The 18,216-nt window shown below is 36.3% G+C and overlaps 1 protein-coding gene across 1 annotated transcript; it reads left to right on the top strand.

Annotated features, from left to right (window-relative positions):
- Positions 1-2,942: 2,942 nt before the first annotated feature.
- On the top strand, positions 2,943-17,184 carry LOC106557399 (visual pigment-like receptor peropsin). The gene is made up of 6 exons (XM_014076633.2): positions 2,943-3,163; positions 5,156-5,361; positions 12,430-12,529; positions 14,219-14,323; positions 14,680-14,903; positions 15,759-17,184. Exons 1-6 carry the CDS (start codon positions 3,043-3,045, stop codon positions 16,200-16,202), a joined length of 1,200 nt encoding a protein of 399 aa, XP_013932108.2. The 5' UTR covers positions 2,943-3,042; the 3' UTR covers positions 16,203-17,184.
- The last annotated feature ends 1,032 nt before the right edge of the window (positions 17,185-18,216 follow it).

Raw genomic sequence — 18,216 nt, 5'->3', positions numbered from 1 at the left:
TCCTCCCACACTTGGGCATACCAGGGGTTGTGACTTTAAGTATATACCTCCCACCCTGGCTGGCTGATAAAAGGAGTCGTCCTCTGTAGCTCAAATGGTTAACTCCTTGCCTGGGAGGCAATAGAGCACAGGTTCGATTCCCAGTAAGGATATGGCTAGCTGATGAGAGCTAAATAGCTTGAAATAGATCTATACTAGTCTTCCTTTATTTATTTATCAGCACAAATAAAAAACACAAATATAACAAAGGCAACAGTAAAAATATTGGGTTTCTGTCTGGATGGACTCTTGTGACGAGCCTAATGACAGAGAGTGGAAGTGTGACCTTCCTCCCACACTTGGGCATACCAGGGGTTGTGACTTTAAGTATATACCTCCCACCCTGGCTGGCTGATAAAAGGAGTCGTCCTCTGTAGCTCAAATGGTTAACTCCTTGCCTGGGAGGCAATAGAGCACAGGTTCGATTCCCAGTAAGGATATGGCTAGCTGATGAGAGCTAAATAGCTTGAAATAGATCTATACTAGTCTTCCTTTATTTATTTATCAGCACAAATAAAAAACACAAATATAACAAAGGCAACAGTAAAAATATTGGGTTTCTGTCTGGATGGACTCTTGTGACGAGCCTAATGACAGAGAGTGGAAGTGTGACCTTCCTCCCACACTTGGGCATACCAGGGGTTGTGACTTTAAGTATATACCTCCCACCCTGGCTGGCTGATAAAAGGAGTCGTCCTCTGTAGCTCAAATGGTTAACTCCTTGCCTGGGAGGCAATAGAGCACAGGTTCGATTCCCAGTAAGGATATGGCTAGCTGATGAGAGCTAAATAGCTTGAAATAGATCTATACTAGTCTTCCTTTATTTATTTATCAGCACAAATAAAAAACACAAATATAACAAAGGCAACAGTAAAAATATTGGGTTTCTGTCTGGATGGACTCTTGTGACGAGCCTAATGACAGAGAGTGGAAGTGTGACCTTCCTCCCACACTTGGGCATACCAGGGGTTGTGACTTTAAGTATATACCTCCCACCCTGGCTGGCTGATAAAAGGAGTCGTCCTCTGTAGCTCAAATGGTTAACTCCTTGCCTGGGAGGCAATAGAGCACAGGTTCGATTCCCAGTAAGGATATGGCTAGCTGATGAGAGCTAAATAGCTTGAAATAGATCTATACTAGTCTTCCTTTATTTATTTATCAGCACAAATAAAAAACACAAATATAACAAAGGCAACAGTAAAAATATTGGGTTTCTGTCTGGATGGACTCTTGTGACGAGCCTAATGACAGAGAGTGGAAGTGTGACCTTCCTCCCACACTTGGGCATACCAGGGGTTGTGACTTTAAGTATATACCTCCCACCCTGGCTGGCTGATAAAAGGAGTCGTCCTCTGTAGCTCAAATGGTTAACTCCTTGCCTGGGAGGCAATAGAGCACAGGTTCGATTCCCAGTAAGGATATGGCTAGCTGATGAGAGCTAAATAGCTTGAAATAGATCTATACTAGTCTTCCTTTATTTATTTATCAGCACAAATAAAAAACACAAATATAACAAAGGCAACAGTAAAAATATTGGGTTTCTGTCTGGATGGACTCTTGTGACGAGCCTAATGACAGAGAGTGGAAGTGTGACCTTCCTCCCACACTTGGGCATACCAGGGGTTGTGACTTTAAGTATATACCTCCCACCCTGGCTGGCTGATAAAAGGAGTCGTCCTCTGTAGCTCAAATGGTTAACTCCTTGCCTGGGAGGCAATAGAGCACAGGTTCGATTCCCAGTAAGGATATGGCTAGCTGATGAGAGCTAAATAGCTTGAAATAGATCTATACTAGTCTTCCTTTATTTATTTATCAGCACAAATAAAAAACACAAATATAACAAAGGCAACAGTAAAAATATTGGGTTTCTGTCTGGATGGACTCTTGTGACGAGCCTAATGACAGAGAGTGGAAGTGTGACCTTCCTCCCACACTTGGGCATACCAGGGGTTGTGACTTTAAGTATATATATATATATATATATATATATATATATATATATATATATATATATATATATATATATATATATATATATATATATATATATATATATATATATATATATATATATATATATATGTTATATTTATGCTGATAAATAAATAAAGGGAGACTAGTATAGATCTATTTCAAGCTATTTAGCTCTCATCAGCTAGCCACACCCTTGTTGGGAATCGAACAAGGGTGTGGCTAGCTGATGAGAGCTAAATAGCTTGAAATAGATCTATACTAGTCTCCCTTTATTTATTTATCAGCATAAATATAACAAATGTAACAAAAAGGCAACAGTAAAAAAATATTGGTTTCTGTCTGGATGGTCTCTTGTGACGAGCCGAAGACAGAGAGTGGAAGTGTGACCTTCCTCCCATATTTGGGCATACCAGGGGTTGGGATATATATATATATATATATATATATATATATATATATATATATATATATATATATATATATATATATATATATATATATATATATATATATATATATATATATATATATATATATATATATATATATATATATATATATATATATATATATATATATATATATATGATTTATTAGCCATTAAATTAAAGTTTTCTTTTTCAACAAAGGAAGAAGAATGTTGTGCTCTCTGGCCAAATTTGGGGATATTGATTAGTTCATGAGATAAGCATTGACTTTTTTTTTCTTACATTTTGTAAAGTATAGGCACACTGTTTGCACACTAAAAGGGTGTTGACATGTAACAGCCTCAGGTAATGAATAAAAACTCTTATGTCTTTGTCTAGCACAGCTTGGTTATTCCCGGGTATTAATAGATAGGATTAGCACATGCAGCAGACAGCAAAGCTCCTACTCTTCGCCTTAGCTTCCCCTTTGCTACCAGTCTCCAGTCTTGTCTCTGAAGAATATAGAGCAGAGGTTTGAAATAGAGAAAGCTCAGCTTCCTTCTGTGTCGCTTATCCTGGAGTGGTGGGAAACAGCAAGTTCTGGGTTCTGGGAAACCTGAAGATGTCTTTTCAGATTTCTGGTCAGGCACCCTGGAGAAACAACAATCTTACTTTTTTAAACAAAGACCACCCAATCTCTGAACAAGGAGAAACTATAATTGGCTTTTATCTGCTTGCTTTGGGTATGTATGGTTATGATGTTTCTTCACTTTATGAAATGAAACCTATAGGAAAAGTTTAAAATAGACCACTACATTAAAGAATAGGAGTCCATTCTTTTTTCTTATGCAGTTGTTAGGAGAGCAGAACGATAATATATGTTTATCTTAAAGTAAACAAGAATTTGGACAGGTGGGAGAGGAAGACAAGATTATCAATCCAGTATGCTATTCAGGTAAATTGGACTAGAAACTGATGAAGTTTGAGTTGCAAATAGTTTTCTTACCAAAAGTAAGTTGGTTGATGCAATCTTTTCTCAAGCCATTTGCATGAGTGCTAGTTCTAGTTCATTGTTTCTCAAGAATTCTTACTTATAATCTTCTCAAGATTATCTGAGAGGGACGTCAAAAGACTGAAATTGACTGCTGGGCCATGTATTCAAAACTCCAGCTGTTTTTGCTGTGTTGCACAGATAGAAGCAGATGGTAAGAAGAATTAATTTTGCCTGGCTTCAACTGACAGACAGAACTGGAACCAATCAGGCAAGCTCAGAAAACTCCTATAAGGAAGTATCCATTGAAGAAAGTCTAGGCAACTATTACCAAAGAGTTCCAATCACTGCTGTGTTTTAAGAGCATGTGGAGTGGCAGGGAAAGAGTGATAGGGGAGGGATGGCCACATTGGGTTGGCTGGAGCCAGAGTGTTGGTCAGATGAAGCAGGCAGGCTCAAGTGGCTGGGGCCAATTGTCCCACTCTGGATATTTACAGAATCAGTCTGTAAATATTTTGATCCTCTTACTCGGCCTACATAATGGGCAAGAGGCCCACTTTCTGTTCATGGTTTTTGTTGGTTTCACCTCTACCATTATGGTGTTTCTCTCTGACTTTGTGAAAAATAATTTTGTGTTAAAATTATATATATAAATTAATTATTAACACAAAATTAATTAACATTAAACATTAAAAATTATTAACATTAAAATTAATTAACACATAATGGTGTTTGTTATAATTATATTTATATATATAATATTATATTATAGCAGAGCCCTACCTCTATATGTGTGGGTATGTTTGTGTGTGTGTGTGTGTGTATATATATATATATATATATATATATATATATATATATATATATATATATATATATATATATATATATATATATATATATATATATATATATATAGTGTGTGTGTGTGTGTGTGTATATATATATATATATATTGTGTGTGTGTGTGTCTAGTAGAAAAATCTGCATTTCAATACTTGAGTATGTCAACATTTTAATCATTTAGAGTTGTAATATGTCTATAATTTTCTATTTTAGCCATTTATATTTATAAAATACCGTATATTGTATATATTTTATAAATAAAATATATTTTATATTTTACATGTATTATTTTATTATTTTTGTAAATATATGCTTTGTATTTATCATTATATTCAAATTGTTGCATAAGTTGTCTATTTATTTCTTTTTATTCTTTTATTCGGTTATGTAGTTAGCACTTCCATAAAGAAAATCATAATAGTGCAAAATGCTATCCTTCAGTTAACTTTGGTGAGCCCAATATTTCTGTCTTCTGCTCCCAGGTATGAGAGGTCTAATAATCTAAAAGAGGTATTTTGATTGATGTTCCTTTTAAAGTATTACAAAATGTTCAAGAAGAGAAGGCATATAATCTTTTACAATCTTTTGCACTGGAAGCTTTTAAGAAGAGACTAGACAGCCAATTGTCTGAAATGGCATAAGATCTCCTGCTTGACCATCGGGTTGGACTAGAAAATATCCAAGGTCCTTTTCAACTCTGTTATTCTGTTACTACTATTCATATTCTTTTGATATGAACTTAAACTTTCCTTTAGAGCAAGTGCAATATACATTTTGGGGAGAAGTAATTATACAAATAGCACCCAAATAGGAAATTCTTCAAGTAGTCCCTGAATCAGAATTTGCCTTGGTTTATATGAATGCAATTTCAAATATTTTATTTAATTTTATATTCCAGGTTGGATGTCTTGGATTGGGAATAGCATTGTAATTTTTGTATTATATAAACAACGAGCTGTTCTTCAACCTACGGATTATTTGACATTTAATCTGGCTGTGTCTGATGGCAGTATTGCTATCTTTGGTTATTCCCGTGGAATCATTGACATTTTCAATGTGTTCCGAGATGATGGCTTTCTTGTTACATCAATATGGACTTGTCAGGTAAGCAGTTCATTTGATCTAATGTGCAATTGTGAAAGATAAACATCACACAATATGAAGCCTACTGTCAAGAGCATCGGTTAGGGATTATCAGAATTTAAAATGGCAGAGCCTATGAAATCAAATCCCTGCCTCTTTTTTATAGTCTCTTGTCCATTTTTTGCAACTCATGTAGGCATAATAATAACATTATTTCAACTATCAAGTGTTTAGACACAAATAAAACAAGTCACAGAGCCATTACCTAAGCAACCATAACTTTATTTTCATATTTCTCCAGTTATATTGTCTATATATCTACCATCTACTTCTAAAATACAGGTAGTCCTTATTTAATGATACTAATTGGGACCAGAAACTATTGTTGAATGACATGGCCATAGGACAAAACCCACATGAGTGCTACTTAGCAATGGCAGTTCCAGCAGTATCAGTAGCCATTATTAAATGAGGACTTTGCAGGTCATTCAGCAAGACCTCACATGATTGCAACTTTAAACTTTGCTTTATGTGAAGTTTTCAGGAAATATAACTCTAGAATAAAGCAAGGGAAGCCCACATCCCCACACAAACACAGACACGCCACACACTTATATATAATAGACATCATTAAGTAATACATATCATTCTTACATCCTGTTTATCTTAAGATGCTAAAACAAATATTTCATTTTTTAAAGTTTCATACAAAACTGTTACTCAGATTACATAAATATTGAATTAAAATGGACTCAATTATATTACAGAGCCTTAAGTAGAACATATGGAGACTTCTCCCCATTTTGCAGTCGAAAAACCATTTTGCTGACATTTCTTAATGCAGAAGGGTATGTTGCCTGCCACTTAATCTTGGGCATGGAATCGTCAAATCCTTCTCCTGCAAATGTTTCCTTTGATATCATTTTGTCTGGAACATTTGACTTTATAAATCAAACCTTCGCTAAGCACATAACATTCTATTTTTAAATGTTTTAAACCTGCAGCAAGGAAATTGAAAGCATGAGCACCTTTTATAAACTATAATTATAGTATGCTATTGGATTTTCCTGAGAGGTACAATATAGAAAGCAAGGAAAATATATTGCAGAAAAACATACATATTTGCACATGCACATACAAATGCATAGCATAGCATAGCATAGCATAGCATAGCATAGCAAAGCAAAGCAAAGCAAAGCAAAGCAAAGCAAAGCAAAGCAAAGCAAAGCAAAGCAAAGCAAAGCAAAGCAAACCATGGCATACACAAGATGATCTTAAATATGTAAAACATATTTTGCCTGTGGTCAATGTTGAATACTGTAGGAGGGGAGCCATGTTAATCTAAAACAGTGTTTCTCAACATTGGTGACTTTAAGTCCTGTGGACTTCAACTCCCAGAATCCCCCAGCCAGCAGAGTTGAAGTCCACAGGACTTAAAGTCACCAAGGTTGAGAAACACTGATCTAAAGTAACAAAAAATCTGGAATATAGTTGCTGTTTTATAACCAGTTTTATTAAAAGGCAGAAGCTTTCATGAGCTACAGCTCACTCCATCAGATGCATAGAATGGCTAAACTGATATAGGATTTAAATTGAGATGAGGTGGAGGGGAGGAAGGGAGAGTAATACAAATTAGTTATGCAGATGCAGGTTACATGGGAGATAGATCACATACCAATCCAATGAACAATTGTAATGTGTTAAAGGCCCATTGTGCTTGTGAACTGTCTCCCTGAAAATGCTTGATGTAAAAAAGAAAAAAGAAACAGACATGCAGGGGAAAGAAAGGGAGAGAGAAAAATCAGTAACATCATCACTGCTAGTGACAACTGGGTTTGTTGCATGATTATATATAGTAGTATGCCTTTCCAGTTTTGGTGGGTATGTGGTTTTCTTCTTGGTAGTTCCTTGATTAGGATAGCCTTTTCTGCTTGATTGTTTTTGTGGTGTTAATTCCTGATTATTTGGTTGATGGAGAGGATGTGTTCTTTTGTTTCCTTCTTAGATTTTGTGTTGTTTCTTTTGAATGGTGGAAAAATATGGTTTATGTCTATGTATAGATTGATGGCAGATTTGTCTGAAAGACAAGCTGTTAGGAATTCTCTAACTGTTTGGGATTTAGCTTGGTTTAGTATGCTCATAATTTCTCAGTTGATACTATGGTTAAGTCTGTCCATCTGTTGTGAGATTATGGTGTTTTTTCACCACATCTTTTGACTGCTAGTGAATGCTCATGGATGTGCTCTGCTAATCTTCTGTGTGTCTGTCTTACAGAGTGGTTGCTATGGTCCTTCTACTCTATGTTGTAGATGACACCTTTTCCCCCCATCTTGGGCTACTGGGTCATTTGGTTTACTTAAGATGTTTTGGAGGGCTTTAGTTGGTTTTTCTGCTACAGTGATGGCATATGGTTGTAATGGTCTATTGGTTGTTTCTGAGATGTTTTTGATGTATGACAGTGTTATCATTTTCTTATGTTAGGTGATTATTTCTCTGATTTGTTGATATATTTGTCCACTAAACTGAAATTAGGTGATGAAACATAGGTTGATGAGGTCCATGACACCAGGTATTTCAATCTTACTGTATTTGGCTGGGTCAGGTGTGTTGTGTAGTACTGCTGCCATGGATTCTTTCATGGGTTCTGGAGATAAAAAGACATTGTAACATTGAATGACATAATACTTTTCTCTTATAGACACATTTTATTACCACGTATCATTATAATAATCCACAAGCTAATTAAATAATCCATTAATGTAGCCATATGCTAATAACATCAAGTCTGTAGACAATCAAGTAATTGAGACTATAGGTTTGTCCTTCCTATCTATTCCCTAAAATAAATATTTTAGCTATAACATTGCAAATGTATTTTCCTTATCCCATGACAATAGTTCAAAAGAGCAACTGAAAAGATTAAAATCTTATCTCAGAATAAAGTTAATACCTGTAATCTATTTCTTTCAAAAGGAATGGTTTTGGGAGATTATATAAACCTATATCTAAATGAAGCAATAACATTTATCAAATTCACAGGGAAAATGTCAAAGATCTGGAGGGTTACTTACTTCTGTAGTTGAATCACTAGGAATATGTGACCTAGTGGTGTATGATCTCCTAAAAAGACAAGTTAGGAGGGCAAATTGTTTATTGCCGTCTGAGGGCTACACATCATCATATTATGTTGCTATCTAATTCATTGAATTTGATCATAAAATATATTTATTCCTACCAATAACTTCAAAAAGATTTTCATGGCTGTCCAAGCCTAGGAATAGCTCTAAGATACTGTTGCCAAACTGGCTTTCATCAACTCAAACAACAATTCATTTATTGGTGTGATATTTTCAACAAAACACAATTTGCTCTGCCAATGTGCAATATAAAGTCAAATGCAAAGGAACAGGCTGAAACTAAGTCTGACCTTATCTGAGAAACAAATATTTTGCAAACCATCAAATCTCAGTTTAAAGCATATTTTCTGAAAAGCATCTCTAATAAATGCTAACTCTAGCAATTAAATATAGAAAGGCTTACCCTCAAAAGTGATGTTCTATTTGATGTACACTTGTGCTCATTGATGCAGATGCTAGTGAAGATAATATTGGTACAAGCAATAATGATAGAAACACTGAACATATAATTTCTAAAGAGAGCTACTATAGAAATTAATTATTCATTTAGTGACCAAAACTGCAATCTTATATGTTTAACAGTAAATCACCTCCTAACCTCCACGAGCTTACATCTGAGTAGATAAAATTATCAGTCATGTCATCAGAAATTGTCATGAATAATGTATGGTAAGACATAACTTTTTCACATTAGTTCAAAGACCATTCATAACTCAAATTATCTGTCTGTCTGTCTGTCTATCTATCTATCATTTCAGTATTTTTCATCTTCCATATCTTTTCATTTCAATCAGTCATATTTGATTCTTTGGACAAGTCCCTGCATATTTTTGTCAAAGCTTTTTCAGAAGTAGTTTGCCATTGCTTGCTTCCTAAGAAAAAGAGACTGGCCCAAGTTCATTCAGCAGCCTTTCTGACTAAGGAAATTTGGCCTCATGCCTTCACCCACCCCACCAAATTGTCTCTTGGGATCCATATGCCAACATTTAAGTCAGGTTAAACCTGGGACTTTAAAGGCAACGTTTATTATTATCTCTTTTTATTTGAATCAGATTGGATTGCATCCTGCAAAAGTATACACAAGTCTGTGTTCTTGTGTTTTAGGGTACTGTTAAAAGCACAGGAGCAGGACTATGATAGAGAGACAGAATAAAAGATCAACATTCATCAAGCATTCTTATGAAATTTTCTTTTTAATCATTTGACAATCTGATCCCATTAATGTTTACTTGAAAATAATTGCTGTGGCGTACAATGGAAATTACTTCCAAGCAATTCTGACTTTGGGTATAATCTTGTTCACTTTATCCTGAGAGGATACTGGACTTGAGTTCTGAGTATATAGGATTGTGGTACTAATGCAAAAAGCACATAAATACAATATGATGATTGCATGGGTTGTTTTGCTTAACATGCAGGCAATACATAAGGTAAAAGTTAATGAATCCCTATATTATAGAAAGAGCAGTCTTAGTATAAAACTGCCAATCTGTTAATATTTTCTAATCACAAAAATGAAAAGCCAAGGTGGTCAATAATGAAATTAGATAAACATTCTTGATGTACATTCTTGTACAAAATAGTCAATTATTACTTTCATCCTTTCTTCATTGAATAGAAAACTTCTCTAAATAGAAAAACTATTCCAACCACACTTAGGAGATGTTAAATCCAATAATGCTACTTGATATTTGAAGAGTAACATTTGTTCTTGGAACAATTTCAAGAACATCAAATTCCTTCTGCCCACTGACTGCATTCTTTTTTTCCCAGTCAGTAATTGTATTAGCTAACCTACGTTTGTTTGCATTCTTTGGTTTTGAGTCTACAAGTTGTGTGATCTCAAGCATTGGACAAACCCTGTGGATTATAAGACATGCTTTAAAGCTCAGTGTGTGCAGTATGATCCCAGTAAACATTGATTAAGCCAACCATGTTGCCGGGTGACAATTACCATGCAAAAAGTTAGAAGTTGGCTCAAAGTCAACCTCTAGTGTTTTTTTACCTGAAGTAAATTCATTTAGTGTTTTTTAAGGTAGAAACATGAATTGAGATGTTGAATCAGATGGTTTAAGTTCTGAAAGGGAAATATTTATGCATTTCCCCAAACAGATGTGAACTATGGGAAAAATAAACATAAAAATGACAATAATTTGAATAGAAATCTGCATTTCTTAATATTTATTTATATAATCATCATTTTAAATTAATTTATGGAATGAACATTCCCAAGAAAGCAAAATAAATTCAAAATGTTGGACAGTACTCCAGATAACTTAGATCAGGGGTCCACAACCTCTGGGCTATTCGGAATTGACCCACAGCTCATGTAAGTTAAACTGTGCGCATGCACTCTGGCCCACCACTCGTGCAAGGGTTCACCACTCACATGATCCAAATCCCCTCCCCCCCAGCCAGTCCACCAAGCTACAAAGGTTGGGGACATAGTTCAGTTCTTATTCTATTAATATGTTCTTAAAACATCCACTTCGTTTAATAAACTACCTCATAATTAATTATACCTCACTGAAACAATAATCTTATTAGTATATCCTCTATACATAATTCCATATTACAGTTCAAATTAACTATAGTGCATATCCCACTTTCCTTCAAGTTAAAGAAGCTCTGCACATTTTAAAGAACTCTCTTTATAGAATGCTCTAAGAACATTTTATAAAAAAATAAATAGCTGCTTCTTTCAGGTAGAGAGAAACAACATATTTTTTCTGGGTTGACAGTGTCCAGTGGCATCCATGAGGTGTCAAAGAAGTCAAGATGGTGGCCACAACCATGAAATTAAAGCTTTTCTTGACTTTTTTTTTACATCCTCACCTCCCTAATTGCGTCTGCCTGGCATATCATATATTTTTCATAGCATGTGATATATTTTTTGCCATGAACATATGCAGTATGACTATTTTTCCCCAGTTTCTAATTCTTCTGACTGTGCTCCACTTTGCATTTCAAAATTCCTGTAAGTAACTTTTGTCTATATGTCAGGAACAAAGAATCAGGACCATATGTTAAATTGCAGGCAAGAAGATTTATTGTTCAAGAGTATGCAAATAATCTAGTAAATTAACATTCAGTGCTAAATTGGCTCTAGATAAGGGTCAATGGAATTTAAGAGCAGTTGAATTTAGACAGTTTGTGGGAATGTAACAACTCTAGTTGATGACTCACTTATCTCTGCTCCCTGGCTCTGGTTGTTCTTCTCCTACATAAAAGCAATTATAAGTGCTTAACTTTGGCTGTTTCATAATCCTTTTCCATGTCAATGTAAAAAAAAAAATCTGCCTTTCTCCTTTTGTATAACTCAAGAGAGTTACTTCTTCATTTAACACATTCACATTGTATGCTTGATTTTGTTTTATTATTATTATTTTTTATTTAGTTTGTCCAACATGTACAAGATAACAGGTATTAAGTATAAACATGGACATGAACAAAGGAATGGATACAAATGAATGGGGACAGTAGGACAGGGATGGTAGGCACGCTGGTGCACTTATGCACTCCCCCTTACGGATCTCTTAGGAATGAGGTGAGGTCCATGGGAGAAGTTTGTGGATGAAGCTGTGGGGTTTTGGGGATGTAACAACCGAGTCAAGTAGAGTATTCCAGGTGTTGACCACTCTGTTGCTGAAGTCATATTTTCTGCAATCAAATTTGGAGTGATTAACCTTGAGTTTATATCTATTGTTTGCCCATGATGAAACAATATTACATTGATACATCCTGGAATATTTACTATTTCTCTTGGTATTCTAAAACCAAGGGGTGCAACTAATCCAGCATTTCTAAGCCTCATAAACTTTAAGACATACAGTATGTAATTCAACTCCCAGAATTCCTTGGCTGGAGAATTTTGGGACTTCAGATCCATATGTCTTAAAGTTGCTGGAGTTGAAAGCATTGCTCTAATCTATACATTTATGTATTTATTTAGATTGATGGATTTCTGACATTGCTGTTTGGCCTTGCCAGTATTAATACACTCACGGTGATTAGTGTAACTCGCTATATAAAAGGGTGCCATCCCAACAGAGGTAAGAGATTTAGGAAATATAAAGTTCAATCAACTAGATTTGCACTATTATAATAAGTTTGTAAGAAAATCAGAATTTATATATATTTATAGACTGTTGTTCAAATATTTGGTCTGAAGGCCTTGTTTAGTGACAGTTCAAAGTTACAACGGAACTAAAAAAAGTGACTTGTGACGGTTTTTCACACCTAAAATTGTTGCAGCTTCCCCATGGTCACATGATTAAAATTCAGATGCTCGATAACTGACTCATCCTTATGATGGTTGCAGTGTCCTGAGATCATGTGATCACATTTTGCAACCTTCAAGTCAATGGGGAAGCCAGATTCACTTAACCACCATGTCACTAATTTAATAACTGGAGAGATTTACTTAACTGTGGCAAAAAAATGTCACAGCAAAACTCAACAAATGTTTCACTTAGCAACAGAAATTTGGGGCTCAATTGTGGTCATAAATCGAGGACAATCTGTACCGGCATCCAGCATACCTGAGCTATCAGGTTGGAGAAGACTTAATTTATATTACATTTACTAATGAATATGCTCATTGTTTTCACCAATTCAGGACAAAACCACAGATTTTTATTACATGTCTTTGTTTATATACAGTACATGTATACAATTTAGAGGCTGCCTACTTCAAATTATTCCATGTGTCTTATATTTTTAAACAAGAAACAATAAAATAAATCACATGCATCCAGAAAAACTATGCAAACAAAGCAAAATCCCTGCAGAGTCTTGATAGTCATTCTGCCTCAAGGCCTAAGAGAATAGGCAGGCTTTCAAGCCTTTCTGAACACCAAAACTGGAGCCATTCAGATCTCAAGGGGAATTCTCTCCAGAGAGCAAACATTGAGAAAAAAGAAAACAAGTCCTAATCGATGATAATATCAAGAGGACCCGAAAAGCATCCATTCTACCTTACTTGGCAGGTAGGACTATTAGAAATAAGCTGTTTCTCAAATAACAATGCCCTATGCCTGTGATGGCAAACCTATGGCATGAGTCGCACACGGAGCTATATTTGCCAGCAAAGCAGCCCTCACATCCGGCATGCATGCGTAATTTTCGGCCTTCCCCCATCTTCAGGAAAGCCTCCAAAGGCTGGGGAGGGCAAAAATTGCCCCCCCCCACGTGGGGGATGGTTGTGTCTGCATGCACAGGTGGGTGGGGCATACACATGCGATAGCGCGCGCACACACACAATTTTGGCATGCCTTTAGAAAAAGGTTAGCCATCACTGCCCTATGCCATGAAGACTTTATAGGTAGCAACCAGCCCCTTGAATTGCACCAGGAAGCAATGTAGCTTACCAATGTAGCTAACAAAGAAATGGTGTTACATGGGCATCCTATGGCATGCTCATTGCTGTCCATGTCATTGTCTTCTAGATGAGTTGTATCTCCCAACTGCAGGGCAGTTTGCAAACTCAGCATCTATGAATTGATTGGGGCATGTCCTGGACTGATCTAAGAACAGACCCTAAAAGGCCCTAGTGGTAAAATGGCCATACCTGCCACCTGTTCTTCAATCATAAATTTATCAGCGCACAACAGTAATTGTGTACATTGCTTATGTGGATGACCTTATTATAAAAATCAGTGGGAATTACTCTCAGGAAAGTGATACTTTATCATTATATTATTGTGAAAGTATTAAAAACCCATTTCTGGTGTTTATTTCAGCATATTGTATCAGCCTGAGCAGTGTCTCCTTTGCTATTTTTCTTATCTGGACAACAGCTTTCTTCTGGTCACTGGCTCCACTCTTGGGATGGGGGAGCTATACAGGTAATTCAAATTATTTTGTATGTCCAAGTATGGCTACTTTTGATAATGCTGCTACCAAATCAGCTATCATTTCTGCATTGAAAGAAGGAAGAAAAGGAGGGAGGGAGGGAAGGAGGGAGGGAGGGAGGAAGTCATTATGGTAAAAATATCATAGTCTTCCTGATAAAAAGTTCTTTGACTTCCCAATATACATTTCACTGTCCTCTTTAACATGCCTTAAGACATTCTAACCTTTCCCTCTAGTGAACAACCCTGCCCCGTCCCACCTCCCCAGCAGAGTAGCTTTTTAAAATGCAAAAGTTAAAAATAACCTAGTTTAAAAACTGTACAATGAACCAAGTTCTCCTGCTTCCTAGACCGGATGTATGGAACATGTGAAATCGACTGGACAAAAGCCAATTCCTCAACCACATATAAGTCCTACATTGTGTCAGTGTTCATCTGCTGTTTCTTTGTCCCTGTGATAGTCATGGTTTTCTCATACACATCCATCATCAATACAGTTAAGTCAAGCCATGCATTAAGTGGAATGGGTGACCCTACGGATAGGCAGCGGAGAATGGAGCAAAGCGTTACCAGGGTAAGGTCTGGCCATTTTTCTCTTGCAAAAACAAAACTGCAAAAACTCCATTGTGATAGCTATTATATCTGGTCAGCATAGATATGCTGCCATTCAATGGTCAGTTGGGATCTTTGCAACCCAGATATAGTACTTTTCCCATATGTTTCTCTCTTCTCATCCACAACAATGCTGCATAAGGCAATAGGACAGATATAAATAGAGAATCATGACATCGATTTATTAATTGATTTACAGTATATTTAAACTGACACTTCGGATAAGAAACCAAGCCGAAGAGGCTTTGAGGATAAATGCATGGAACCATTACAAAAAGGTCTCTCTCGTACCAAAACCAATTTGAAAGGTCAAATCCCCCAAAATAAAATTCATATTATGCTTAAATGCAGCTCAAGAGTAGGTCATAAAAGACTCTCTAAATTACATGTTCTGATATTTATTGTGAATAACAGTAATTCATGTGGGTCAAGAAAGACAAGATGGCAGCTACAACTGCATGAATCAAGCCTTGGTCCTTTTTTAATGTGTTGGGTGTGCAATGGTTGTGAAAAAGGAGCAGGGCTTCTATCAGGGGGCTGCAAAAACCAACTTGACTTTTCTTTGACCCCACTGCTGTGCAAGTGCTCAAGCAAAATGACAAGGCAAACTATGAAGAGCATGGCTTTTGAGAGAGCAAGCTTTAGGCTAAAGCCAAGTACAGTCTGGCTTAAGATCTCAAAGCTTAGCAGGCAGCAATGCTGCCCCCTCTTCCAATTGTTGGTTTCTGACATAAAGTTCAGTAAATCTAAATTGATGAAGGTGTTGGGCATGGAAAAGGAAACCAGCAAGTCTCATTTTCCATTTTCTCTCATCTAGATCTCCCTTGTTGTCTGCACATGTTTTATTGCTGCCTGGTCCCCATATGCTGTCATTTCCATGTGGTCTGCCTGTGGTTACACCGTCCCCAACTTAACCAGCATCTTTGCCAGCCTTTTTGCAAAATCTGCCAGCTTTTATAATCCTATCATCTACTTTGGGATGAGCTCCAAATTCCGAAAAGATATCTCCATCTTCTTCCACTTTGCCAAAGAAATCAAGGACCCCGTAAAGCTCAAACAGTTCAAGATCATCAAGCAGAAAATGGACAACTCCGCATCTCGTGGAGAAGAGAAGAAGGCAATAAATGCACAGCCCACCCTGCGTTTTGATTCAGAGAAGGGGAGTCATTCTAATACACCTCCTCCAGTAAATAGAGAAGAGGGTTCGGTTGCTTTTGATGATTTGCCCTCAAATCCTGACTTTGAATGTGATCGACTGTAAAGATGAGCAATGATGGACATCTAATTAATGCAACAACAGAATATGGATTTCTTTGAGTGTCCTTTCTTTATCTCCACCATATCATATGAAAGCCCATTTGATTTTAAACAAAGTTAAGAGATATGAAAGTAAGAATGAAATCATAAGACTGATAATGTCTATGGAGCTTCTCAGTCATCCAGGTCATGGTTATCCCAAAGGTGCTTTTTCAAGAGGCAACTTGACTTTCTGGTTTTTCTGTGAAGATGTTTTGCTTCTCATCCAAGAAGCTTCTTCAGCTCTGAAGAAACTGAAGAACCTTCTTGCATGAAAAGTAAAACGCCTTCCAAGAAAACCAGATGTTCCCATTGCTTCTTGAAAAAGCATTTTTGAGACAAGACTAATAACATTTTCTTAGTAAGTGACTACATATGAAGTAAAACAGCAGAATCTTAACATGAATGGTATTTATTTCCCTTCTAGTGCTGGAAGATTGCTGGTGAAAGATATTCTTGCACAATTCTTATTCTCTGGCAGGTTTAACAAAAATGACAAATCCCCCCCCCCCCCAGTCTTAGAAATTTGAAGTTACATTTTTCTGCCTTTTTATTCCTTGCTTGGAATCCCGTGTTGTTTTGTTTGCTTCACCAAAGCGCAATATTGCTTTGATAATTAGGAAAACTTTGCCAACAGCAGCATTTGAATGTGGCTCCACATTCAGCCACCAGAGGGTAGACAATAATTAATATTCTTACTAAATATACTAACTTCTACAGAGACTGCTATAAAAAAATCAAGCCATTATTAGCCGGCACTGGGGCTGGCAATCTTGATTCCTTAATCATAGCTGAATATAGATTACAAGCAAAAGCTAGTTTATATATTTTAGGTAATGCTGAAGAAAATAGCTAAATTAGCCAATTTAAAGGAAAGGAGAAAATGTTTTTTTCTAACTATTCTAGAAATACAACTATTATTCCATATGGTTGTTGTTATTATTACACTGCCTTTTTAATATACTATTAAATATACTATGTACTATTAAAATTTTCATTGTGTTTGTCTGTCTGTACCACGTTAACCCAATTGCTGCAACAATTTTTGAATCAAGGCACCTAAAATCCACTAACTTAAAGAAGGAGTACAAATCTAGGGCCCATTACTCCAAGGGAATCAAAGTTTCTGAAGATGTTTAGACCAGTTTTATTTGCAAAAAGTATGATTGTTGCAACAGTCCCATTTCTGGTACTTCCTGCCAGCTTCCACAAGCAAGTCAATGGGAAAGCTGGCAGGAAATTGGAAGTCACTCCTGCTCCAACTGCTCTTTTGCTCATGGTGGTTCTGCTTATCTGGTCACATCAGACTGTGCTGCCTTTCTCTCAAAGGATGACCTAATAGGTCATTGGATTATCTATCTTATCTATATACCTAATATTTTTGCCACCTATTTCCCCACAATAATAACAACCTATGAGATGGGTTTGACAGAGAGAGAGAGAGAGAGAGAGACTAGTCCAGAAGCAGGGATTATATTCAGGAATATTTTGTAATAAAATATGTTCCAAGATCTTTAAGGGATCTGGGTATATACCCCTGCCTTTAATACAGGGGTGCCAAACTGGCAGCCCACAGGCCAGATGCGTTGCACATAGGCCACATCCATCCCATCTTCGCAAATGGGAAAAACATCACAAAACATCACATGACGCAGCAAGTTTGGCACCCATGCTTTAATAGGACCAGTCAAAATGCCAACAAAGTAGGGATGAAAGCTGTTTGCCAAAATTTTTCATTATACTAGGAAATACTCAAAAAAGAGGGAGGGAGGGAGGAGGGAAGGAAATGAAAGAGTGAAAAATTCTAGCTATGTAGTTTTAATAATGACATGTATCTTGGACTCGTGATGCTAACACTATTTTGGAATGTCTATGGAGATTCTCGGTCATCCAGGTCATGGTTGTCCCAAAGGTGCTTTTTTCAAGAGGCAACTGGACTTTCTGGTTTTTCTTTGAAGACATTTCGTTTCTCCTCCAAG

The sequence above is a fragment of the Thamnophis sirtalis genome, unplaced genomic scaffold (genome assembly GCF_051295495.1).
Source record: "Thamnophis sirtalis isolate CommonGarterSnake01/CBP01778 unplaced genomic scaffold, rThaSir2_p1.2 scaffold_6, whole genome shotgun sequence".
NCBI lineage: Eukaryota > Metazoa > Chordata > Lepidosauria > Squamata > Natricidae > Thamnophis > Thamnophis sirtalis.
This window is presented reverse-complemented; position numbering and strand designations above follow the sequence as displayed.

Bases quoted from the DNA above. Each gene is read 5' to 3' on its own strand.
- LOC106557399 (XM_014076633.2), top strand. From the start codon at position 3,043: ATGTCTTTTCAGATTTCTGGTCAGGCACCCTGGAGAAACAACAATCTT. The intron at 12,530-14,218 runs GTAAGAGATTTA...TGTTTATTTCAG, and splicing joins AGGGTGCCATCCCAACAGAG to CATATTGTATCAGCCTGAGC. The intron at 14,904-15,758 runs GTAAGGTCTGGC...TCTCTCATCTAG, and splicing joins TGGAGCAAAGCGTTACCAGG to ATCTCCCTTGTTGTCTGCAC.